This window comes from Piliocolobus tephrosceles, chromosome 8 (genome assembly GCF_002776525.5).
Source record: "Piliocolobus tephrosceles isolate RC106 chromosome 8, ASM277652v3, whole genome shotgun sequence".
Lineage (NCBI taxonomy): Eukaryota > Metazoa > Chordata > Mammalia > Primates > Cercopithecidae > Piliocolobus > Piliocolobus tephrosceles.
The window spans coordinates 64,174,191-64,199,556 of record NC_045441.1 but is presented as its reverse complement, the minus strand read 5'-3'; the positions used below and the strand labels follow the sequence as shown (position 1 = coordinate 64,199,556).

Sequence of the window (25,366 nt, the reverse complement as noted above, 5' to 3'; positions counted from 1 at the left end):
ATTTTCCTTTGCATGCATGTATTCGTAAAGTTTATTAGTATTCTGCAAATCTTTATAGGATACGTCTGACCTGTCACAGGTCACAATTATAGGGCACATATCTTATTTTCTGAGAGAAGCAGGGATTTTATTCTTTTTTAAAAAAATTGTTTCACTTATTTTCTCCCTTTCATTTCCCTCTACTTCGTTCTCTTTTAAATCTTTCACATGTTTTCATTCATTACTTGCTTCCTGCCTTCCTTCCTTGAACAAGACCAGGTGCTTAGTTTTGAAATCTCATTCAAAATGGTGCCACGTCATCTGCCAGGACCAAGAATCCAGAGGTGCTGTCATATTTCTCCTTGCCAGCGTGGATCTCCTCCGAGCCCCGCCCTCCCTCCTCACCTGCTCCTGGGGAAACCACACCGACGCCGCCAACACCAGTTCTGGCCTGGGGCTCCCTCCTACACTGCCTTGGCCCCTTCCCCCTCTCCCGGGGACCGCTCCGCCCCTCCCGGATCCCGGCCGGCGGAGCGCATTTATTTGCATATTTCTACCTTTGTTCCCTGCCAGCGGCCAATCAGCGCGCGGGGCGAGACGAAGGGGCTGGGCGGGGCTAGGGCTCCGGCTCCGATTCAGCTGCGGCGGCCGCAGGTTCCAGAGCTGCTCCGAACGGCCGCGCGCGACCCGCGTATTGCAGCCCCCAGGCCCCGGCCCCGGTCCCCCACCCACGTCCGCGCTGCTGCCCCTCCTGGGCCAGGCCCCAAAGGCAAGGACAAAGCGGCTGTCCGGGAACCTCTGCGGGAGTCGAATTTACGTGCAGCTGCCGGCAACCACAGGTTCCAAGATGGTTTGCGGGGGCTTCGCATGTTCCAAGAACTGCCTGTGCGCCCTCAACCTGCTTTACACCGTGAGTATCCCCAGTTCGTTCCTGCCCGCTTGGGGGTTTTCACCTGCTTGGGCGCTCTTTGGCTTCCCTGTCTGGCCAGCGACTCACTCGTTGCATCCCGCGCCCCCTTCCCGGCTTCCCACGCTCTGCGCGTCTCCGGCCTCACCATCCGTCCCCGCCGGGGACCGGGCGCCGGCGCTTGTCGCAATCTCTTCCTTTCGTTCATTGTGAAGCCGCCGTCTTTCAGGCTCGCTGGCCGCGTCTCTGCCACATTGCTCCACCCTGCCCCCTCACCCACCGCCTTGTTTTTCAAACATTTAACCGGACCTCCCCGCTTTCCCACCCCAACCCTTCTGCCGCTCGCTTCTGGCATCCAAACGCATCTGGGCCAGGCGTGGAGGCGCGAGAGCGGTCCGGGCTTGCGGACAGTTTTGCAGAATGGCGTGGCCTGAAACTGACGAGGCGGCATATGGCTGGTGTGCCTCTGGGTTAGCTCTGGATTTTAATTGAGGCCACTGAGTAGGTTCACAGGATGTCCGCCGCTTCCGAAGTTTGTTTCGTGCTCGCAGTAAAGGGATGTCTTTTTGTTATTGTCAGTTTTGCTCGTACATGGTGCTTTTTCTGCGTGTCTTGTCCATGATCTATAATATCCTAACTCCATTTTAAACCAAGTCCTCCAGGAAATAAGCGAGCCCCCACCCAAGTCGTTTCTTTCCCTGCTAACCAGCTTGGGCCTCTTAGTTTTAACGCTGCAGGCTATCTTTGTGATTTTTTGAGGCGCAATTCTGGGTGAACAGAAGGATGGGCAGGACAGATCGACGTTTATTGAATGCCTATCACGTCCCAGGTTTTACGTACACAATGCTCGTTCATCATGCTGCCAACCTTCAGAGGGAATGGGGCATTGTCTACATTTTATACATAAGGTAAACGACCAAAAAGGTTTTAATAAGTTTATATAGCTGGTAGTTGACGAGTCAGGAGTGGAACCTAGGCTGTGGAATCCAGATCTTTCCACAGGCTGCCTCTACCAGGCGGAAGAAACTTCCTCTTCTGTCATCATCCCTCCATTGTAGTCTAGCTCCCTTCTATAAATATACCTGGCGCTTTGCAGCACCCACCCTGAAAACGAACCCAGCACCCGTGCATTAACAGAGAGCTAGGCCATCTGTGCAAGCTTAGATTACATCCTTGGAATAGAGAGGCTGCCTTGTGGTCACCAACAGGAGAAGGAGGTTGGGTCATTTTACCATTACTCTTCCTTTGTATGTGAACATGATTGCAAGCTTTGAAGTCAAGACAGAAACAGGCGTTGAGTATACTTTTATGGCTAGTTAGTAAGAATATAGTCAATATGGCCATTAATAGTAGACTTGGGGGAAAAAATTTTAGAACACCTGGTGATACAGTTAGTTCCTTGGAGACACATGTCAAGTTTCAGATCAAAATTCATCTGTATCAACCTGAGGCATGCTTATCACCGTAGCTGTTTATTAAGTAAATGCTGACCAGTTCTCTAGTTTTTTTGTTTGTTTGCTTTTGTTTTTTTTTTTAAATCAATGTGAATGGCCTGCTTAGAACTTTAAATTCCTTATTTTGTGCCCTGAGTTCTGTTTTTTTTTTCTGCCAATGATTTAGTCGTCTGTTTGCCAGACACTTAATCTTGCAGTGTCTGCTTACACAGAGTGGAATGTCTACTTTGCATACTTACTTGACTGAAGGGTCTATATAAATTAATGTGTAATTTTTTTAGAAAGGCAAGTTATTTAAAAATGAAGTTCCACTGCTTTCTAGACTTACCATTTTTAGTTGTATTTAGAGTATATCGGGAAAGTGAGGCAAAAGAAAGGTGATTCTAAAGGGACATATTAAGACTATTTAATATCTATTCTAAATCATTGACCTTCAAAGTGTGTATTCTATTGGTTTTAATAGCTGCGCAGTAAAACTTAATGAATTGGAAATTCACAGGACAATAAAAATGGCTAGCCCTTTTAAATCATAGACTTTTTAGACAAAGGGACATTTTTTGAAATGAATTAGTGACTACTTGGTTCTTTTACATTGTAAATAGGCTTAAATAAATGTAACAGTTTAAAGTGGAGGCAAGTGACAGGTAAGGTGGATCAAGTCTTAGATAGATGCTGAAAATGTGCTATGGCCATTATTTAGCTTCTATTTCTCCCCTGATCTCTTTCTCAACATTTTAAGATGAAAAAAATGTGAGGCAGTTGGGGATGGTTTGAGCATGAAGATTTGGGAGACATTTCTTTATAAGTCATGAATAGAAACACTCTTTGTAGGTTCTAATCCCACCCTGGTCACTGTCTCTAAAATGTGCTCAACACTACAGGATTACATTTGAGGTCATTTCTAAAAGTGTTGGTTAAACCAGGATTGCATATGGGAACAGCAGGTGCAAAAACCATGGCTGCCTGAAGCATCATCACTGCTGTGTTGAAGCATTTTCTCGAGGAACTTAGGATTCTATCAGCTGAACTGTCCGCATGCTCTGGTAGCTTGCTAATGAGCCTGAGATTCGTGCCACGTTCATGGTCAGCTCAGAAAGCATGTCACTAAAAACAAGTTGCAAGTCCCAAACAAGGAAATGTGATCACTAGGCAGAATGTTTTTTTTTTTTTTTAAGATGGGGTCTGCTCTCTTGCCCAGGCTGGAGTGCAGTGGCATGATCTTGGCTCACTGCAACCTCTGCCTTCCGGGTTCAAGCGATTCTCCTGCCTCAGCCTCCTGAGTAACTGGGATTATAGGCGTGCACCACCATGCCTAGCTAATTTTTTGATTATTAGTAGAGACAGGCTTTCACAATGTTGACCAGGCTGGTGTTGAACTCCTGACCTCAGGTGATCCACCTGCCTTGGCCTCCCAAAGTGCTGGGATTACAGGCGTGAGCCACAGCGCCCGGCTGGCAGAATGTTAGCAATTGATTTTTGTTGTTGTTCATGGCTTGATTATTTTAGTTAATAGGATCGCCAGTACTGGGCAAGCTTAAATTAGTGTAGTATGTGTTAACAATTTGTAAATATAGAAGAAAAGGGGGAAGCTACATTCCCGAATTCACCTTCACGGCATTCTAAGAATGACTTGCCTCAGAACTTCCTGCATTTAAAGAAACTTTCAGTTTCTTCATTCAACAAATGCTTGAGTACCTACTGTGTGCCAGGTGCTATTCTCAGTTTGGAAAAACAGCAGCAAACCAAACAGGGCTTAAAAATCAATATGCTTTTATGAAGCCTTGTTTTTATTTACTCCCTTTTCTACACATTTTCAGGAGTTGTATTCAGTCAATAAACATTTGCCTACTGTGTGCACTCTTTTGAGAACTGTGGGAAATAAATACCTATAAAGGCAAATGCACTCTGAAGACAGGATCTAGATGAGAGATATGGAGTGGGAAAATTAAATGGCGTATAAGGAATATACTGACGTTAGGCACCATAAAATTTAGGAATGTGGGAGATATTTGTGGGTTAGAGAAGTAGGGGGAATAAAGGAGGTGTGATTGAATCAAGAAAATGTAGAAATAGTGTGTGGGTCTTTTTGATACCATTTAGGATATACATAAAAATGAAAACTATTTGGGAAAATGACTTAATTTTAATAGTTTATAGGAATATTTTAGGCCAAAAAGAGTTTGACAAATAGTGAAAAAACTTTTGAAAATTATGCTTAGCAATTTGTGGGAAATTTTAGAAAATATGAAATAAATTTTGTATGAAAATATGCAATATTTTGAAGCTTTGTAATATGTCTCCTTGTGCTTCTTAACCAGAGAAGAAAGCTCTATTGAAAACACCCAACCAGAAAAAAGGTAGCTGACTTTGTTAAATAGAACCAAACTGAAAAATATGACCAAGCGTCTATTTACTGGGACTTTTTAAGAGTTGCCCTGCCGGTTTTAAAATCAGGAGGGAAATTTCAGAAGTTTCTGTTTTGTTTCTCCTGTGTGTGTTCATTCTTCTAACGTCTGTCCATGTTTGTTTCTTTCTCTTTATCATGATGCTTTTTCCTTATACTTTTGGTTGTTTTGAGAAAAATTCTCATGCAGCATAAAAATTATACCGAATTACATTTTTTTTTTTTTTTTTTGAGACGGAGTCTCGCTCTGTCCCTCGGGCTGGAGTGCAGTGGCCGGATCTCAGCTCACTGCAAGCTCCGCCTCCCGGGTTTACGCCATTCTCCTGCCTCAGCCTCCCGAGTAGCTGGGACTACAGGCGCCAGCCACCTCGCCCGGCTAGCTTTTTTGTATTTTTTAGTAGAGACGGGGTTTCACCGTGTTAGCCAGGATGGTCTCGAACTCCTGACCTCGTGATCCGCCCGTCTCGGTCTCCCAAAGTGCCGGGATTACAGGCTTGAGCCACTGCGCCCGGCCCCCCGAATTACATTATTTTGAAAACACATTAATTTATATTTTTATCATCTCTGAAATTGGGATGCATTTTATTGTTTTTATTTTTATTTTTGAGATGGAGTTTCGCTCTTGTTGCCCAGGCTGGAGTGCAGTGGTGCAATCTCGGCTCACTGCAACCTCCACCTCCTGGATTCCAGCGATTCTCCTGCCTCAGCCTCCTGAGTAGCTGGGATTACAGGTGCCCGCCACCATGTCCAGCTTATTTTTTCTATTTTTAGTGGAGACAGAGTTTCGCCATGTTGGCCAGGCTGGTCTCGAACTCCTGACCTCAGGTGATCCCCCCGCCTCGGCCTCCCAAAGTGCTGGGATTATAGGCATGAGTCACTGCTCCCAGCCTGGGATGCATTTTATGGTAGATAAAGTGTGCCGTATCTATTAGATAAAAAATTATGACCATACAATTTATGGGAAGAAAATTCTGTTTTTTTTTATCTGTTAGATAAAAAAATATGTCCATACAAATTATGGGAAGAAAGATCACTGGATTAATGAAGAAAACTGAAACTTTTCCAACTCTATTACTAGACAAACAGCTTACTTTGAATTTCAGTTTCTTCATGTATAAATTGGTGATGATATTTTTCAGTCTTCCCTCATGAAGCTGTGTACGGATAAAATCAGATAGTATATAAATGCTTTAGATGTATAATAGAAATAAAATTAAGTTGTTACAGCTTCAGGTGGAAAAAGTTGAATTTTGCTGAATTTATAGACTTGGCTGTTTCTTTCCAGCTAGTCTTCACAGGTAAAACTTGCATAAAGAAAATGCATTCAAAACAATGTTTTGTTTCTTTTAGCCTATGGTGATCAAGATTAAATGCAGAAGCACAGCTAAATATTTTAAAGCATGAAAGTTAGCATTAGGTTAAAAAGTAGTAATATTAAGTAGGAATTACTTTTATTTATCCACTGTAGAATCGGATATTTCTTGTAATATCCTTTTTTTTTTCCCATTCTTGGCCAACTTTTCAAACATGTCTGTGGCTTTCCTCTACCCTTTCTCTTGAACAAATATACTTCCTGTAAAATTGTATTATAATTGTAACTGGTTGGGGTTATTTGTGAGTCTAATGTAAGTATAAGATGTGCCCAAGTTATTTTCTTTCTGTTCTTTATTGTAATCATGAATATTAATTGAGTATCAGTAGCAGTGAATGAAACCCCAATGGCTTACCTTCATGGAGGTTACGTTTATGGGGCAGACAGATGATAAATAAGTAAGTAAATTATGTATCATATTAGAAGGGAAATAAGTGCTATGGAGAAAAATAAAGCAGAGTAAAAGGAACGATGGGTGGGGCAGTGGAGTGGATGTGGGAGGATGAGTACACAGCTTCACATGTGGTGGTCACGCTTGGCCTGCATAGAAAGAAAACAGTGTAAGAAAGGTGTTAAACTGTTCTTGCATTGCTATAAAGAAATACCTGAGCCGGGCGTGGTGGCTCAAGCCCGTAATCCCAGCACTTTGGGAGGCTGAGACGGGCGGATCACTAGGTCAGGAGATCGAGACCATCCTGGCTAACACAGTGAAACCCCGTCTCTACTAAAAAATACAAAAAACAAGCTGGGCGAGGTGGCGGGCGCCTGTAGTCCCAGCTACTCGGGAGGCTGAGGCAGGAGAATGGCGTAAACCCGGGAGGCGGGGCTTGCAGTGGGCTGAGACCCGGCCACTGCACTCCAGCCTGGGAGACAGAGCGAGACTCCGTCTCAAAAAAAAAAAAGAAATACCTGAGACTGGATAAAGAAAAGAACTTTAATTGGCTCGTGGTTCTGCAGGAAACATAGTGCTGGCATCTACTTCTGATGAGGGCCCCAGGAAGCTTACAATAATGGCGGAAGGGGAATGGAAGCCTCTGTGTCACATGGGGAGGGTGAGGGGGAGGTGCCAGACACTTTTCAAACACTTTTAAACAACCAGATATCACGTGAACTCAGAGGGAGAGTTCACTTATCACTGACGGGATGGTGCCAAACCATTCATGGGGGATCCACCCCTACGAATCACCTCCCACCAGGCCCTACCTCCAACATTGGGGATTACATTTCGACATGAGATTTAGAGGAGACAAATATCCAAACTGTATCAAAAGGCTTAAAGGAGATGAAGAACAGTTATCTGGGAAAAGTGTTTCAGGTAGAGGAAATGGTCTTTGAAAAGATCCTGATGGAAGAATATTTCTGCTTCTTTTTTTTTTCTTTTCTTTCTTTTTTTTTTTTTGAGATAGGGTATTGCTCTGTTATGCAGTGGCATGATCTCAGGTCACTGCCGGAGAGCTGTCTCCTGGGCTCAAGTGATCCTCCCACATCAGCCTACCGAGTATCTGGGACTACAGGCATGTGCCACCATGCCTGGCTAATTTTAAAAACTATTTTGTAGAGACAGGGTCTGTGTTGTCCGGGCTAGCATTGAACACCTGGCCTCAAGCAATCCTCCCACCTTGACCTCCCAAAGTGCTTGGATTACAGGTGTGAGCAACTGTGCCTGGCCAGGAGGAGTATTGCTGGTTTATGCAAGGGACAGATGAGTCAAATATGAGTGTGACAGAGCAAGCAGGCAGTGCAGTGTAGGAAATGAGGTCAGAGAAGTAATGGGTGGACCCAGGAGAGCACTACAGGGACATGAGCTTTTATACTAAGTGAAATAGGGAGCCAATGGTGTGTTTAGGCTTGAGGGCTGATATAGTCTGATTTTTATATAAAAGGCTATATGACTCGAGTTAAGAATAGATTATAGACGGCACAGGTGGGAGCATTGAGACTAGTTACAAGGCTATTGCTATAATTTGCGCATGAGATGATGGAGGCTTGGATTAGTATGGTGGCAACAAAATTAAAAGAAATAGATTCTGAGACTGTTTTGGAGGTAGGGCGACCTGATTTACTGAAAGAGACAAGTCACAGATTACTTATGATTTGTGGCTCAAGGAACTGGCAGGATAGATTTGCCATTAACTAGGATGGAGAAGATGGTAGGTGGAGCAGGCTTTGGGATGAATTAGAGGATTCAGTATTAGATGCGATGCCAAAGAAACCCAAGTGGAAATGTCAGGTAGCACTTATAGTAACCACACTGTCATTCAGGGGAGAGGACTTTCTGGAGATTTAAGTTCAGGGAGCCATTTAAAGAGTTGGGACTGGATGAAATCAACAAGTTAGTGAGAGTAGATAGAGAAGGGCAGTGGTCCATGGATTGAAGCAGTGCCATTCATACATCAAGAGATGCAGGAGATGAGGAACATTCAGCAAGGGAGCCTGAAAAGGACTGGCCAGTCAGGTAGGAGGAAAATTGCAGAGAGGTTGGTGTCTCAGAAGTCAAGTGCAAACCCTTTCAAGGAGATGGGGACCAAGAGTTGGTTCCTGAATTTGTCAGTGAAGAAGTCATTGAAAAGAGCAATTACCGTTTTATTTTTCTTATAATCCTCTGAACAATAAAGGCCATGTCCCAGTCATTCTGGCTTTCCTGCATGCCCGCCACAGCCCTGGCATGTGGTTGGCATTTAGTTAATTGAATGCAGGAATCAGTACAGGGTTCTTCTACTCATACTTCATTTCTTGACTCCCAGAAATGCTCCAAAGAAGGAAGTGATAGGTGGGGTTGGGACTTTGTTGGCAGCTGTGGAAGTCACCTCAACTAGTTACCCTTGGAAAGTGACAAGTGGAGGTCCTTTACTTTCGTTAGCTTTATCTAATTTCCATATACTTCGTATTTTTTGTTTAGTAAGTATAAAAGCAATGGCATCTTAGAGAACCATAATGAAGAAAAATATTTGCAAGAGCACTTCAGGCTTTCTGTGTCATTTGAAGAATATTCATAAAGCAATCAAAGAACTGAGGTTTTGGCTTCAACACTCAATGTCTGGCTATTTAGCAAAATCTAGATTATTTATAGAGTTTTCACATTTCCATCCAGATGTTTGGCATCGTAGAAACACATGCTTGATCTTTTCTGAATTGCTCTTTAGTTTTCCACATTAAGCAGAAGTTCAGAAGAGAGTTCAGTATTCACACGTAATTCCTCATTGTGAGTATTGAGGCATATTGAGGAAGATAGTCTGGGGCTTTGTTTTCTTTTTTTAGGGGCAAGGTCTCACTCTGTCACCAAGGCTGGAGTGCAGTGTGTGATGATAGCTTACTGCAGCCTTGAACCCCTGGCTCAAGCAATCCTCTCTCCTTCTCTCCTTCTGAGTAGCTAGAACTACAGGCATACTCTACCCTACCCAGCTAATTAAAAAAATTTTTTTTGTAGAGACAGGTCTTGCTATGTTGCCCAGGCTGGTCTTGAACTCCTGACCTCAAGCAATCCTCTTGCATTGGCTTCCCAAAGTACTGAGATTACAGATGTGAGCCATTGAACCTGGCTACCTTTGTTTTCTTTACATGTCTATGGATGCCATATTACGTTTTGTTGGTAGAGTCCTTCTGTATCTTACTGCTGTTTTAAATTTGCTTGCCTTCCACTACCGTCATAACTTCTCTCTTGCTTTAGTGCTAACAAAACATTTTTGAATAATTTACAACATCTAATCTGGCTTTTTCAAATGTTTTAAATTCTTTCATCCTCAAAGCAATTCACTTACCTCGGAAGAATTTTGATACTCAAAAAAAAAGGTAGTTTTCACAATATTAAAATCTGCCTTTTCATCTTGTTTTTGAAATGTGGTGGATATTTGATGAAAGATTGAAGGTTACGTAGACAGAGAATAATATGGAACATCATTAGACTGACTTTCTTCCCCTCCAAATATTTTATAGATTGGAGAATTAGCATTTCCTTGTCCTGAAAGGGTAATGAGCAATATCATATGCTCTTTCATTCAACAGCATGTTTTGAGCACCTCTTCTGCTTCACAGTCTTAGCCAGGTGCTAGGAATATAAGATAACTTGGGCCTTGATTGTCTGGCGCTTAAAGTGTAGAAGGCCCATCAGAAGAATTCCAAGGATGGCTGGGAGGAGGAATGGTGGCTAATGAATAACCTTGGGCGATAATCCAGGCCCTTCACATCTTGGGATTTGTCAGCCTTGGAGTATGGACTTTATCTCGAGATCAGAAACAAAGGACAGCCAGCGACTTGATCTGATTGGCTTTAAAACAGAGACCACAATGTTAGGAATAGAGTTTAGCCCAAAGTAATAGAAACCCAGCTATCACTGCTTAAAATGGTAAGGTTTATTATTTTCATGGAAAAAGAAGTCAAGACCCAGGTAACCCAGGGCATGTGCACAATTCAAGCATATTGTCATGGGCCCGGTCTCCGTCAACTTTCCTGCCCAACTGTCCTTGGCATGCCACCAAATTACATACAAAACTCTAGGTACCATGAATTGTTCCATACCAGGCAGAAGATGGTCTAAAATGTCTTTCCTTGTAAAGCTTTGTCTTTTGGGGGAAACAGATCTATTGAAATATTGACACATTAAGGTGAATATACTTAAAGTGTAACATTTGGTAAGTTTTGGCATATGTATACACCTGTGAACCCATGACCACATTCAAGACCCCTGAAAATCTCCTCATCCTTCTTTGAAATCCCTTTTTCCCACCCCTAAACCCCCCTCCTAGTCTGCAGGCAACCACGGACCTGCTCAGTGGTAAAACTTATATCGGTGTTAAATTTAGGAACGCCAAGGAGGGTATTTGTAGAAAAAAGATGGGACATTCCTCTGGCTCATTGATTCCATTCTTCTTTTGATGGCAGAGTAAGAAGCTTTCGGGATGTCTTTTCAGCTAAAAGGGAGTGCTCATGGTTTTAAAAACTTATTGACAAGGTGAGAATTTAGATTTGGGGTTGGTAAGGAAGGTGGTCTCAATGGTGAAGGTAAATAGGGTCAGTGCAAATTTTCAGGTATTAAAAAATTGTGATAAACACAAGGTGAAGCTTGTATTAATCAGGATACTTCATGGGTTATAGACGTTCTTGAAACAATCATATTGGCTCATATAACTGGGACATCCAATAGTTGGGTCATAAGGTTTTGCGGGATCAAGTGACTCAGAAGTCGCTCACCCCTTTCATCTGCTTTTCAGCGTAGCTTGCCTCTGCTTGGTTTCTTTTGGGGGCTAGATCTTTCCCTGTACATGATGGCCACTGGCAGAATCAGTGTTGTCCTTATAGCTTGCTAGGTCAGACGAACCTGTTGTTTTTTCCTTTCGATATTCCTTTACCGATCTTACAGGACATACCTATTGACCCTGTTGGCTTATGGACCCATCCCTTGGATCAATCACTGTCGATAGAAGGATGGGCAACCATGATTGATTGGTAGGCCAGAATTTTGTGTGTCTGCTGCTGCTGATGGTCAGAGGGGCCAGTCATTAAGGGTCATACTGGAAATATATGTGTTAGGTTGCAAAAACAACACATGTCTAAGACAGAGGTCATTCTTCTTCTGGGCAGCAACTTTCCCAGTTCTTCTATTCTTAATTCTAGCGTATCCTAGCAATTTCTTCATCATCTGCAAGGCTTAGTATAGTGGTTTAATATTTCAACACCTGCATATACTGGATTATAAAGAACATTATGCATATATCTTTCTTTGTTCTTTATTTTTATTTTTATTTATTTATTTTTTTGAGGCAGAGTCTCGTTCTGTTGCCAGGCTGGAATACAGTGGCGCGATCTCAGCTCACTGCAATCTCTGCCTGCCAGGTTCAAGTGATTTTCCTGTCTCAGCCTCCTGAGTAGCTGGGATTACAGGCATGTGCCACCATGCCCGGCTAATTTTTTTTTTTTTCTTTTTATATTTTTAGTAGAGACAGGGTTTCACCATGCTGGCCAGGCTGGTTTCGAACTACTGACCTCGTGATCTGCCCGCCTCAGCCTCCCAAAGTGCTGGGATTAAAGGTGTGAGTCACCGCGACTGGTTCTCTTTGTTCTTTAATACCATTATTGTATATATCAATCCGAAAGATACATAAACACTTGTTGCTTAATGTTAAAACAATGCTGTTTGCTAGAGTGATCTCAAATATATTAAGTTTCTTAATTCCAAGTAGAATTTCTTGTTCTTCTATTCTAGGCAACACACAGTATGCTCTTCTGCTTGTATGTGAATGTACGTGTATGTGACAAAATTTCTGAATCAGATAAAAGTAAAAAAGTACAAAATGAATAAGCTTAACATTTTGTAGTTAACTAATGGAAAGGTCATATGAGTGGAGGGCATTACTGGTGCTTAACACATCACTGTGTGACCAAATCTCATAGGAAGTAAATTAAAGAAATGCTATTCAAATACCTGTTGATATGCCTATAAAGCAGGAACTACAATTTCTTATGCATTATAATAGTGTCTTTAATATTACATCTTAGTGTAAAAAATTTCTTAAATATATTCCTAGGCGCTATGATGCAGTTCTATAGGGAGAAAAAAAGTCACATTACTCCTCACCTATAAAATGAAAGGAACAGATTAGGATCTCTAGCCAGGTACTTCAGTGCCGTGGTGTCCTCTCTCTCTCTCCTTTTGTTTTTGTTTTGAGACAAGGTCTTGCTGAGTTGCTCAGGCTGGTCTCCAAACTCCTGAGCTCAAGTGATCCTGCCTCAGCCTCCCAAAGTGCTAGGATTATAGATGTGAACCACTACGCCCCACCTATGCTGTGGTGTTCTGTGTTTGTGCTGTGAGCAGTGGCTAAAAATTTCTTTCTTTCTTTTTGAGACAAGGTCTTGCTCTGTTGCCCAGGCTGGAGTGCAGTGGCATGAACACAGCTCCCTGCAACCTTGACCTCCTGGGCTGAAGCTATCCTGAGTCAGTCTCCCAAGTAACTGGGACCACAGTTGGTTGCCACTGCACCTGGCAATTTTTTTTATTCTTTTGGTAGAGACAAGGTCTCGCCATGTTTCCTAGGTTGGTTTCAAACTACCTGGGTTCAAGCAATCCTCCTTCCCTGGCATCCCAAAGTGCTAGGGTTACAGGCATGAGCCACTCTGCCTGGCCTGACTGAGAATTTCTATGTTCCTTGCTGTAGCACCTTCCTGTTTATTCACTTTCATTAGACTCTATTCACATGTACACTTGTAGTTTTGCCATTGCCACTTTCTCTTGGGGTTTACTTGAGGAAGAAATGCTAGTTTTAGACACTTTTTATGACCAGTTTTATGATCTTGCTTTCGTGTACCTTTTCCATTACAGCTCCTTTAGTTCTCTTTTTAAAATTCTTTTAATATGATTCGTCTTTCTTTGTCTTAAAGAGAAAACGGGAAAGGTTGGTGCTTCCTTGCTTATATAAACATTACTAGCAATGAATTAACAGATGCTGCATAATTCCTTTTTTATCAGCATTGTATCTCCCAAAGGGAAGGAAACTGTTTGTCATAGGTGTACATTTACTTTCTATTACAGTTGATTTCATAAGGAAACTGTTATTATAATAGAACAAAAGATTCTTTGGAGTCCTTTTGTCTAGCAAATTCTAGTGACAAACTTAGGCTTTTTAATTATGCAGTTAGAGTTAACTATTTGAATCAGCAATTTTTAGATCACTGGTTTGGAAGACCTCATATAGTCTTATTCTCTTCACAGTTACAAACCAACCATAACAAATAATTATCACTACTGAGAAATAAATTGTTTTATTATTATCTTTAAAAGTCTTCTTTTTAGTAAAGTTAAAGATACACTGATAATCAGATCTTATTAGAGGCATATTATAAATCTTTAGGTGTTATAATTTTAAAAATTAAATTGGGTATTTGGGGGATTTTTAAAATACTGTGTTAGAAACACCAGTCATACACAAGAAAACACATTGTTTTTGACTTTTTAAATGAACAAATCCAACATACTTTTGGTTGTTTATTAGAAAATTGGTTAGCACAAACAAGTTTATGATGTACAGTTTCACTGTTGCTGTAATAAGTGCAAAATTTGTTTTGGATTAGACAGTTGAATCTATGTTTTCTTTTACCTTTGGGAATGGCCCTTACAAATGAGAATGTGTATTTGCATGTGCATGTGTGTGCGTATGTGCACCTAGGAGTTGGGCATGAAAATGGGGTAGGGCAGTATCTAGGTTCACATTTGAGACCATCTGAGTGTGATGAACCTAGAGCATTGCCTTCTGTTATAAACATGTGGAGAATCAGCAACTTACTGCCTGTTGCCTTCAGTTGTATACCACCTTCATTCCCAAACCTCCTCTTTCCTAAATAGGAACAAATTATAGGAGGGAATGTGGACTGCACTTGAATATACATAGATGGGAATCGATGTGAAATATTTGAGAGAGAAGTGAGAATGTCTAGATTTAAGTAGCTGGGTTTGGGAGATCGTGGGAGCTAAGGCTGGATGAGGAAAAGTTGGACTAATTTACAGAGGAAAGCAAAGCAGAAGAATTTAGAATTGGTGACTTAGTAAGAAGGGGGTTGTTAGATTTTTCAAGGCTAGTTTTAATTAGGAAATTTCATATGTGCAGGAAATAATGCGGTAGACCCCTCTGAACTCACTGGCTTTATAAATTTCACGTATGCCAGTGTTTTTTTTTTTTTTTTCTCTCTCTTTTGAGATGAGGGTTCTCTATGTTGCCCAGGCTGGAGTGCAGTGGCTATTCCCGGGTGCAGTCACAACGCACTACAGCCCAGGACTCCTGGGCTCAAGCGATCTGCCTCAGCCTCCCGAGTCCCAGCTACTGTTGAGACTATAGGCACACCACTGAACCCAGCTAATCTCTCTTTTAAGAAGTTAAATGTTACTCTATAACTAAAGGTCCACTCTCCAGTCCCTTTCCCATTTTCCCCTCTCAAAGGTAGTCACTGTCCTGAAATCAAGATCTGTCATTTCAGTGAATATGCATGACAGTGTCATATATTACATACATTAATCATCTACAAATAACATATAGTATTGTTTTTTGTGTTTGCAAATTTATATAAATGATATGTTTTATCTGTATTTATGCAACTTGTTGGATTTTCTTTACATTTTTGAAATTTGTCAATTTAATAGAAATAGATAAGTCATTTGTATTCTATTGTGTGATCACACTGGAGTCTGTGAATTCCCTAGTCATGATGTTTGCAAATGTTTTTAATTTTTTACTGTAACAAACAAGGCTTTTTTTGGCAGAATCCTGGTATATGTCTAGTTGGGGACATAGGTGTTCTCTTGGGGATTAACCTAGAAACAGAATTGCTGGGGTAGTAAAGGATACATATCTTTAATTTTCCTAGGTGTTGTTAATTTGTTACATAAAGTGGCTACAACAATTTATATTTCTACTCATACATGAGGTCTAGGTTCTTTACATTCTTGGTGTCATCCAGCTTAGTTTTTGCCAGTCTAGTGCATGTGAGATAGTATTTCCTTGTTTTAATTTTTGTTTTCCTGATTTTTGATGCGATTTAACATTTTTCATGTGTTGGTTGACCTTTCAAATTCTTCTTCAGTGAATTGCTCTACTGCCTTTGACCACTTTTCAGTTTGCTTTTTGTTTTAAGTTCATTTGTAGGCATTTTTATTTTATTTTTATTTTTATTTTTGAGATGGAGTTTCACTCTTGTTGCGCAAGCTGGAGTGCAGTGGTGCCATCTTGGCCCACTGCAACCTCCTCCTCCTGGGTTCAAGCGATTCTCCTGCCTCAGCCTCCCAAGTACTTAGGATTACAGGTGGGTGCCACCACACCCAGCTAATTTTTTGTATTTTTAGTAGAAACGGGGTTTCACCATGTTAGCCAGGCTGGTCTTGAACTCCTGACCTCAGGTGATCTACCTGCCTTGGCCTTCCAAAGTGCTGGGATTACAGGCCTGAGCCACCGTGCCTGGCCTTGTAGGCATTTTTAAATATTCATGTGTGCTGGAAATATATTCTCCTAGTCCTAGGCTTCTCCCACATTTGTCTTGTAGTTTGTACTGTACAGTACAGAAGTTTAAATTTGTAACAGGTAGGATGGTGTGGTAGGCAAAAAACACATATCTACAGCCAGGTAGCCTGGGTTCATATCCCAGCTCTATCCTTTCCTTGCTGTCTGACCGTGAGCAAGTTACTTAAGATCTCACTCTGTGCACAGCTTTTCCCATCTGGAAAATGGAAGCAGTAGTACCTACTTCTTAGGAGTTTTGTGAAGATTAAATTAGTTAATAAATGTAAAATCCTTATAAATCCTTATAATACTTTCTTAAACAGAGTAAATGCCATGTCAGTGTTATATGTGCGTTTTTTGAAACTTGTTTCAAAGACATTTTTCCTTACCCACAAAGTCATTAAAATTTTTTCTATACTTTTAAGTTGTGCTTTTAAGCCCAGAGTTTATGGTTTGAGGTAGGGATAAATAATATCAGTTTTCAAAATGAGAAGGTGATTGTCAGAAGGCTACTTATTAAAGCCCACTCTTTCTCTACTGACTTAGAATCTTGCCTGTCTCAGAGACTACGCTGCTGGCTTATTTAGATCTGTATCAGTTACCTGCTTTAATGACTGAACCATTAAAATGAGGTATTTGTCATATCTCTTATTTTATTTTATTTTTTTGAGACAGAATCTTGCTCTGTCACCCAGGGTGGAGTGCAGTGGTGTGAGTGCAAACTCTGTCCCCCAAGTTCAAGCTATTTCTGGCTAATTTTTGTATTTTTAGTAGAGACGGGGTTTCACTATGTGGGCCAGGCTGGTCTTGAACTCCTGACCTCAAGTGATCTGCCCGCTTTGGCCTCCCAAAGTGCTGGGATTACAAGCATGAGCCACCATGCCCGGTCATTATAATAAGTTCTGATATTTTTAGATGGTTTTTAACTTACTTAGTTTTTAAATTTTATGTATTTAATTTTACTTAAAAAAAAAAGGAAATACATCCAAAATTTGTAGAGTCAGGCTCAAGTTTTACAGACATGGGTGAAAACAACAACAAGGGTGACATTCGGGACAGTTAGATTGAATCACTGACAGGACTTATTTGCTACCCAGGAGCATTTCTTCTTCATGGTTCTGGTGATAGTGCAGCTGGGCTGAGAAAACGTGCAGCAGATACAAGCTTTTGTCCTTAATCTTTATCTCTGTTTATTTTAGGTCTTTTTTCATGTGCTTCAAATACATTTCACAATTTTCTTCATGAAAATCTTGGACTACTTTTGTTGGATTTCTTCATATATACCTTATATTTGAGGGGCATATTACAAATTATAGACTAAAAAGTACATGAAAAAAATTTTTTTGGTGCATCGGCATGTTGTTAATTTTTGTGTATTGATTCTGTTTCTAGCAACTTTGCTGGTTCTTACCAATTTTAATTTTTTTTTTATTTTTTGGATTTCCTTTGTAGATACTCCTAATAATTTGTGAATAATGAAAGCTGTATTTCTCTCCTCCCATTGTTCTTCTGTATTTACACTTAGTTGTCTAAAACCCCACTACAGTGCTGAATAGATGTGGTGAAAGCCCACACCCTGTCTTACTCCTGAGTTTTGGAGAAAATGTTTACGATTTATTTTTATCTTTCCGTTGGCTAGAGTAATCTTTCCTGTCTTTTGTCACTGAGTTTGATTTTTGCTTTGGGTTTTTGATAGGTGTTTATCAGTTTAAAAATTTGGAAGGATTTATTATTAATCTTTCTCTTAAATAATTTTGCCAAGGGCTGTTACTTTTTTCTCCTTCAATGAAGCTTTATGTATTCTTTCTGTTGTAAGTTTCTCTTCTTTCTCCTGCCATTGGGTTTGTTTTATGTGGCTCTTAAGATTGCGTTTGTAAAAATATCATTTTTTAAATAGTTTTTATTCCCCCTTTGACTTTTTATTTTATTTTTTCTTTTTAATATATTTAAATTTTTTATTATTATTATTATTTTTGAAATGGAGTCTCACTCTGTCACCCCGGCTGGAGTGCAGTGGCACGATCTCTGCTCACTGCAACCTCTGCCTCTTGGGTTCAAGCGATTCTTCTGCTTCAGCCTCCCAAGTAGCTGGGATTACAGGTGCCCACCATCACACCCGGCTGTTTTTTAAAAATATTTTGGTACAGACAGAGTTTCACCATGTTGACCAGACTGGTCTTGAACAACTGACCTCAAGTGATCTGCCTGCTTTGGCCTCCCAAAGTATTGGGATTACAAGCGTGAGCGACCACGCCCAGCCCCCTTTGATCTTTTTAGTCAGTTTAAAATGTTTGTTTTAGTCTCCTTCAGTTAGTTCTGTCATCTCAAGTTCCTGGGAGCTTTTATCCTTCTTTTGTTATATTTGTCCTATCTCTCTCATGGTAAATATTTTTCTTAGTCATTTTGTGATTTATTGATTGGCACAATGTTTTTATTTTTTTCTTTGGAAATCCTGTAAGGGCTGGGATTTGGAAGGGTCCATCCTGAGCAAATTTTGGATATGCTTTTATGAGCTTTTCTCCACAAGGTGCCATCAGCTTTTATTTGAAATATTTGTCTTGAGGATTCCTGCATGCCTGAGGCAGTGCACGCTTAGACTGCAAGCATGGGCATGGTAGGCTCTTGTTTGATAGGCTCGTGTTTCTCTTTCTTGCAGACTTTTTGCAGAGACTGACAAGTCTTTACTGTCTTTCTGGATAGATTGTTGTGGTTTTTCTCTAACCCCTGACACTAAAAAGACAGCTTTCTGGACATCCCAGTTATGCACGAGTCTCAGTTACACTTCCTAGCTCTGCTATGAAACCTAAATCCATTCCCATTAGGGACTGTTCTGACGCAGGAACTCCTTCCCCACCTGCTCGTGGAACCCCAGAGCACCAGCTGTATGCTTGCAGTTCTAGCTTTCAGTTCTCCTTTCATTTCTGACCTGTAGGAATTTCCCATAGTTTCTCTGTGCTCAGTTACATATTTAAATAAAATGTTACAATCTTTTCAGTGTTCTAAAATATTTGTAGCTGAAAAGATTCTATGGTAGCTCAGTTGTCCATGTTCCAATAACCCTCTGTGGTGGGCTAACACACTCCAAAAAGTCGTTCATATCCTAATCCTTGAAACCTACAAACATGTTACTTTATGTAACTAAAAGGACTTTGAAGATGTGATTAAATGAAGAATCTTGAGATGGGGAGATTATTCTGGATTACCTGGCTGAGCTTTATGGAATCACACAGGTCCTTAGAAGGGGGAGGAAGGAGGGTCAGAGTCAAAAAAGGATGCGTATATTTGAGGGGTTTGAACATGGTATGCTGCTGGCTTTGAAGACAGAGGAAGGGGTTATATGCCAAGGAATGCGGAAAACCCCCAGATTCTCCCTCTGCAGTTTTCAGGAGTATAACCTGACCAACACGGCCTCCAGAACTGTAAGGCACTACATTTGTGTTGTTTTAAGCCACTACACTTGTGTTAATTTGGAAAAGCAGCGATAGGAAACCCTCTTTGATGGTTTTAGAGGACTGCCTGGTAGTGGTAATTAGGGTGGATGGAAAATTATATAGAAGACACAGCAGAATCAACTTGGTGAGGAATGCCCTTGACAGAGGGTTATATAGAAGGAAGCAGCCTCTTTTTTCCCCCTATCTGCAGGAAAAGAAAAAAACAGAACAGAGGTACTTGTGAATATTCTAGATAACATTCTCAATAATAGCATAATGCCTAATCTGAGAATTAAACTAGTGCTCTCTTCCCTCTTTTTGGTTGTAGAGATCTTTTTTTTTGTTTACATTTACATTAATAGATTCTCATTATTAATGAGCCTATTAGTTGGCAACTGAGTGAGCATTGAAGAGTTTCCTCATTTTGCCGAAACGATGAGGCAAATAGTGTATTTGCTTTCCTGGGAGGATGCTGATGAGGGCACCAGAACACTTGACCCCAGCTACATGGTAAGGATTCCACTGATGGTAAGATTCCAGGCAGGTTCTATAAGAGTGAGAGGTTCCTGATTTGTCAAACTCCAAATAGGTGAATTGTTCTGTATTTCTTTTCTAGGACTGCTGTAGCAAATTACCACAAACATGGTGACTCAAAACAACAGAAATTTATCCTCTCTGGACCTGGAGACCAGGAGTCCAAAATCAAGGTGTCCACAGAGTCAGGCTCTCTCAGGGACCTCAAGGAGAATCTGTTCTTGCGTCATTCATTTTCTGGTGGCTGCTGGCATTCCTTGTGGCTGCATTAGTCTCTGCCTCTTTTTTTTATGTAACTTTCTACATTGTGTGTCTCTCTTTCTAATTTCCCTGTGCCTCTCTCTTAAGGATACCTGTTATGACATTTAGGGCCCACCTCATAAAAGGATACAGCATTTAGGACCCACCTCATAATCTAGGATAAGCACCTCCTTTAAAGATCTTTAATTTAGTTCTATCTTTTACCATATATGATAATATTTATTCTTGGCCAGGCATGGTGGCTCATGCCTATAATCCCAGCACTTTGGGAGGCTGAGGCAGGTGGATCACCTGAGGTCAGGAGTTCGAGACCAGCCTGGCCAACATGGTAAAACCCCATCTCTACTAAAAATACAAAAATTAGCTGGGTGTGGTGGCATATGCCTGTAATCTCAGCTACTGGGGAAGCTGAGGTGGGAGAATCACTTGAATCCGGGAGGCGGAGGTGGCCCTGAGCCAAAATTGCACCATTGCGAAAGAGAAAACTCTGTCTCCAAAAAATGAAATGAAATGAAATGAAATGAAATAAACAAAATAAAATAAAATTTATTCTTTTACTATTTAAGGTTACTACTGACCACAGAGGGGTCAGCTGGCCTATTCTATTTTTCTGGATTTTTTTTTGTGTGTGTGTGTGGGAGATTATTGTCCTCTACTCTGACTCACCTTATAAAAAATCTCTGGTGTAGCAAATATTTGTCCTATTGTAATTTTTCATTTTCTTCTATACTGACTTCTAGAGCAAGGGTCCAAAGACTATAGGTCACAGCCAGATCCATCTCATTGACTATTTTTATACAGCCTGCTAGCTTAGAATGGTTTCACATTTTTGAATGTTAAAAAAAAAGGAGGAATGATATTTTGTGATACATTGAAATTATATGAATTCAAATTTTGCTATGAATAAATAAAGTGTTATTGGAACACAGCCCTGCCTGCTCATTTGTTCACATATTGTCTGTCACTGCTGTTGTGTACAGTGGCAGAGTTGAATAGTTGTGGCAGAGACCATGTAATCTGCAAAGCCTGATAATAAATATCTGGCCCTTTGCAGAGAAAGTTTGCCAAGCCCTGTTCTAATAGGGATGTCTTGTCTCTGGCGTTTAACACATAGTCAGCATCAAGTACTTGTTGATGAATAATTAGCTTTTAATTTAACATTTAAGCATGTGTAACTTTTAATATTCTCATATTTAAGAATTTCAGTAATATGGTAAGGTTGTAGTATAATTCCCAAAAGGATTTAAAGAATCTTTTAAAGATCTTAAAGAACTATGGGGTTAGAAGAATTTTATTAATAATACCAGGTTGTTCATGCTTCTTATCTTTTTGGCTCTAAGACTTAAAGGATACAATGTAGTTCTCCCTGTGAATTTAACTGAATTAGGATATGCATCACACCCAGGACTTGGATGTTGGCAAATGTGATGGTTAATTTTATATGTGAACTTGGCTAGGCTATGGTGTCCAATTGTTTGGTCAAGCACTAGACTAGATGTTGCTGTGAAATAATTTGTAGATGTGACTAACATTTACAGTCAGTTGACTTTAAATCATATTACCTTCCATCATGTGGGTGGGCCTTATCCCATCAGTTGAAGAGCTTAAGAACAGAGATTAAGATTTTCTGAGGAAGAAGGAATTCTGCTTGAGTTTCCAGCCTGCTGGCCAGCCCTACAAATTTCTGACTTGCCAGTCACGACAATCATGTGAGCCAGTTCTTTAAAATCTCTCTGTCTCTGTCTGTTTCACTGTTGGTTTTTCACTCAGTAGACAGATAGATATAGATATAGATATATTTCCTATTGGTTCTGTTTCTCTGGAAACAGAAATACAGCAAGCTGCTCTGATATCTTGCACATGTGGACCGTCTTCAGTGTTTGGTACCATGATGCAGCAAGGATGCTAAGCATAGCCCTCCTGCCGCGCATCATCCAGCTCTCCTTCTTCCTTCGCACCTCCTTCAGGCTTCTGTCTTGTACAGCTCCCGAAAGGAAATGTGTTAAATTTGAATACCACAGAGTCAGAAATAAGCTCACTTGTGAAGGGGCAGAGGACTTTTTCTCAGTCCAAGACTGTTTGAAGTTGTGAGAAGACTGTCAGTGTGTATGATAAAATGAAACAGAGGCAAATGGGCCTGCTGATAAGGAGCAGTTGGGAAAATGAGAAGGACTAGGTGAATTTCTGAGTGGCAAAATTTGTGAAAACTTTTGCCTCTCCTTGTCCCTCTGAAAAGAAAAGCTTGCTGGGTGTACCAACTGCAGTGGAGCCCACCAAGTCCATGTAACTCTCTAATTTGATTCTATTATGCTGTAGATGGTTCCTTTTATTTTCAAGTTTTGTCTCTTTGGCAATAAAATACCAAAAAAATTTTCTGTAAGAGTACAAATAGACACTCATGTAGCAGTTTTGCTTGTATCTCTACATATGTAAGAAGGTTTACTATACCAGTAGATGTTAAATTTGCCTGATAAACTATTATATTACATATGAAAATTTATACATTTGAGCAGAAAAAGATCCATTTGAGTAAGTGGTAATTTATGTTTATATTTCTAAGCAAAGTTTATCAGGCTTTTAAATGGTGCTAGAAAGTAGATATTTTGTGTTTTGGTTCTTCCTAATTGAGTATTATGCTGTCAGATTCCTCCAGGAAATGGTTGATCCACGATTGAAGTGAAGATACTGTTTCCTTCCTGTTCAACAACCTGTCCCCCATTCCTTCCCTAATATCTATGTAAGCTTCATCTTCTATAAGTGAATTATCATCTTTATGTGGCATACTATTTTTAAGTGGGATTTTAAAGAAGTAATGTCATTTTGAGTTTTACAGGTCATAACCACTAGGCGTGTGCTCTTCAGCCAGTGTTGTTTTATAAATATATGGATAAAACAATTGGAATATCAAATAATTTTTTTGCTCAGAATACTGGTTCACTTTAAATAGCTAAAGTCTCTTACATTCTTTTTATTCTGCTAAGAGTTTTAATGATCTGTCTATATATGATTTTTAATAAAATAGATGATGACATTTAAAGCAATTAATTTCAGCAGCAATTCTATGAGCAGTTTTTGAGTATTCCCCAGGTACCTGGTCTTGTGATAGATTCTGGGGCTATATAGCCAGGTGAAAAGATGTGGGTCCTTGCTCTCAAGTTGCTGCCAGCCTTCTGGAGAGTCAAGCTTGGAAACACAGTGTGTGATGAAGGGAACGAGAGAACCATGTTCCAGGAACAGAGATCGACCAGACAATGGAGGGATTTATTTCGTCTGCTGGGGACTGGGAGGGCTTCACAGAGAAAATTACAGTGCATTTGGGCTTTGAAGGATAGATAGGGGATGTCCATTTGAAGAGATCAGTATGTTGGACTGAGATTGGCATCTGGAAGTTTTTGCGTGTATGATTTCTTCAAAATCTTAAGTAGCATGCATTTAGGCTCTACAAACAGATGACTTCTGAGGCTTTGTGAGAATTTTGGGTGTTAGTATATTAGTCTTTTTTTTTTTCTTTTGCAAGAATAAAGCACGACTGGGGATTAATGTAAGTTGTTAGGAAAATACTGCCTACTGAGATCTTGTGTGTGCTCTTGTATTGAGTTTTAGGTGCTTATTTGTAAGAGACTAAGTAGGCGCCTGAAGGATGTTGTTGATATTTAATTAACTGGAGTTTTCCCCATTCTCTCTCTTCTCCCTTGTCCTGTACCCCTGTCCCCGGTGTTTTTGCAGTTGGTTAGTCTGCTGCTAATTGGAATCGCTGCGTGGGGCATTGGCTTTGGGCTGATTTCCAGCCTCCGAGTGGTCGGCGTGGTCATTGCAGTGGGCATCTTCTTGTTCCTGATTGCTTTAGTGGGACTGATTGGAGCTGTAAAACATCATCAGGTGTTGCTATTTTTTGTATCCTTTTTAAAAATCAAGATTTTACCCTTGATGACTATTTTGATGGTTACAACTAATTTAATATTATCACCAGGAAATTTATTGCCAGAAAGCAACTCCAAGCAAGCCTTATGCATATTTGTTCAAGAACTGTTTGAAACATTTCTTAGGGTAATGTTATTGTATGTTTTCATATTCTCACCCTGCCCTTGTGACATCCTGAAGAATATATTCTGCAAGTTCAGTGTAGTCCTATTTATCATGTATTGTAAATTCAGAGTTAAATTGAATTGATTTGGTGACTTCTAGGCCCTTTTTTACACGTTCATGTTTGGTTGAGAATTTCAGTGTTTTTTAGACTTAATATTAAAAAGCTTACATATATTTATCTATACTTATTTCTGTTTTGTATATGTAAGAATTTTTATTTTATTCTGAATGAAATTCTAATCTATTTTTAGTTATGTAATTATCATGACTAGTATTTTTCTATATAAATTTGATGCAACTGTGTATTACCAAAATAATAATATGTGTATCCTTTTTGAACTTTCTTTAAGTGCCCTCTGTTCTGTATTCTGGGTTAATTGCTTCTCGTGCAATCTGAAGTTGTCGGTAACTCTGTACCTCTGTTTTATGCCATTTTAAGAATATTTAGAAGTATCCTTAACTTCTAACTCTCAGTATATGATTATTCTCTTACTTGTATTTATTGTTCAGTTTTCTGTATCTTGTGCTTGTTTAGCCCTGAACCAGGAGCAACAGGTAAGCTAAGACTTTTTTCTTCTACTTTATTATACTACATAGCATGAGTATGAAAAAAAGGAGAGAAATGATTAGAATATAAAATAATTTCATCTTGCACAGAATGCCGCCTTCACTCTGGGTAGCAAAACTCTCTTGTTGCCTTTGCATTAGTGCAGCAGGTTGGAGCCGGACACCATCAGGTGTTACTATTTTCTGTATCTTTTAAATTGGATTTTGCTCTCACTGGGTTAAAAAGTGCTGTGGCTATAAGATGTTCCCCCAATCTCTTCCCACCATTATGCAATGAAATATTTGCTCCAGAATGTTTGCGGCTCCATTCTAGCAATGACTGTTTTCAAGCTCTAATTTGTAGACAAATTAAGGTTTCTGTCATGGAGCAACAGAACTTTTGCCTTGTTAACAC

The 25,366-nt window shown here is 40.2% G+C and overlaps 1 protein-coding gene across 1 annotated transcript in view; it reads left to right on the top strand.

The window, feature by feature from the left end:
- Nucleotides 1–563: 563 nt before the first annotated feature.
- TSPAN13 (tetraspanin 13) overlaps nt 564–25,366 on the top strand; it is a 31,486-nt gene continuing 6,683 nt past the window's right edge. The window contains exons 1-3 of the mRNA XM_023215911.2: nt 564–889; nt 24,046–24,213; nt 24,880–24,960. Of these exons, the coding sequence (XP_023071679.1) occupies nt 827–889; nt 24,046–24,213; nt 24,880–24,960 (312 nt within the window). The 5' untranslated portion in view covers nt 564–826. The remainder of the gene's footprint in view (nt 890–24,045; nt 24,214–24,879; nt 24,961–25,366) is intronic.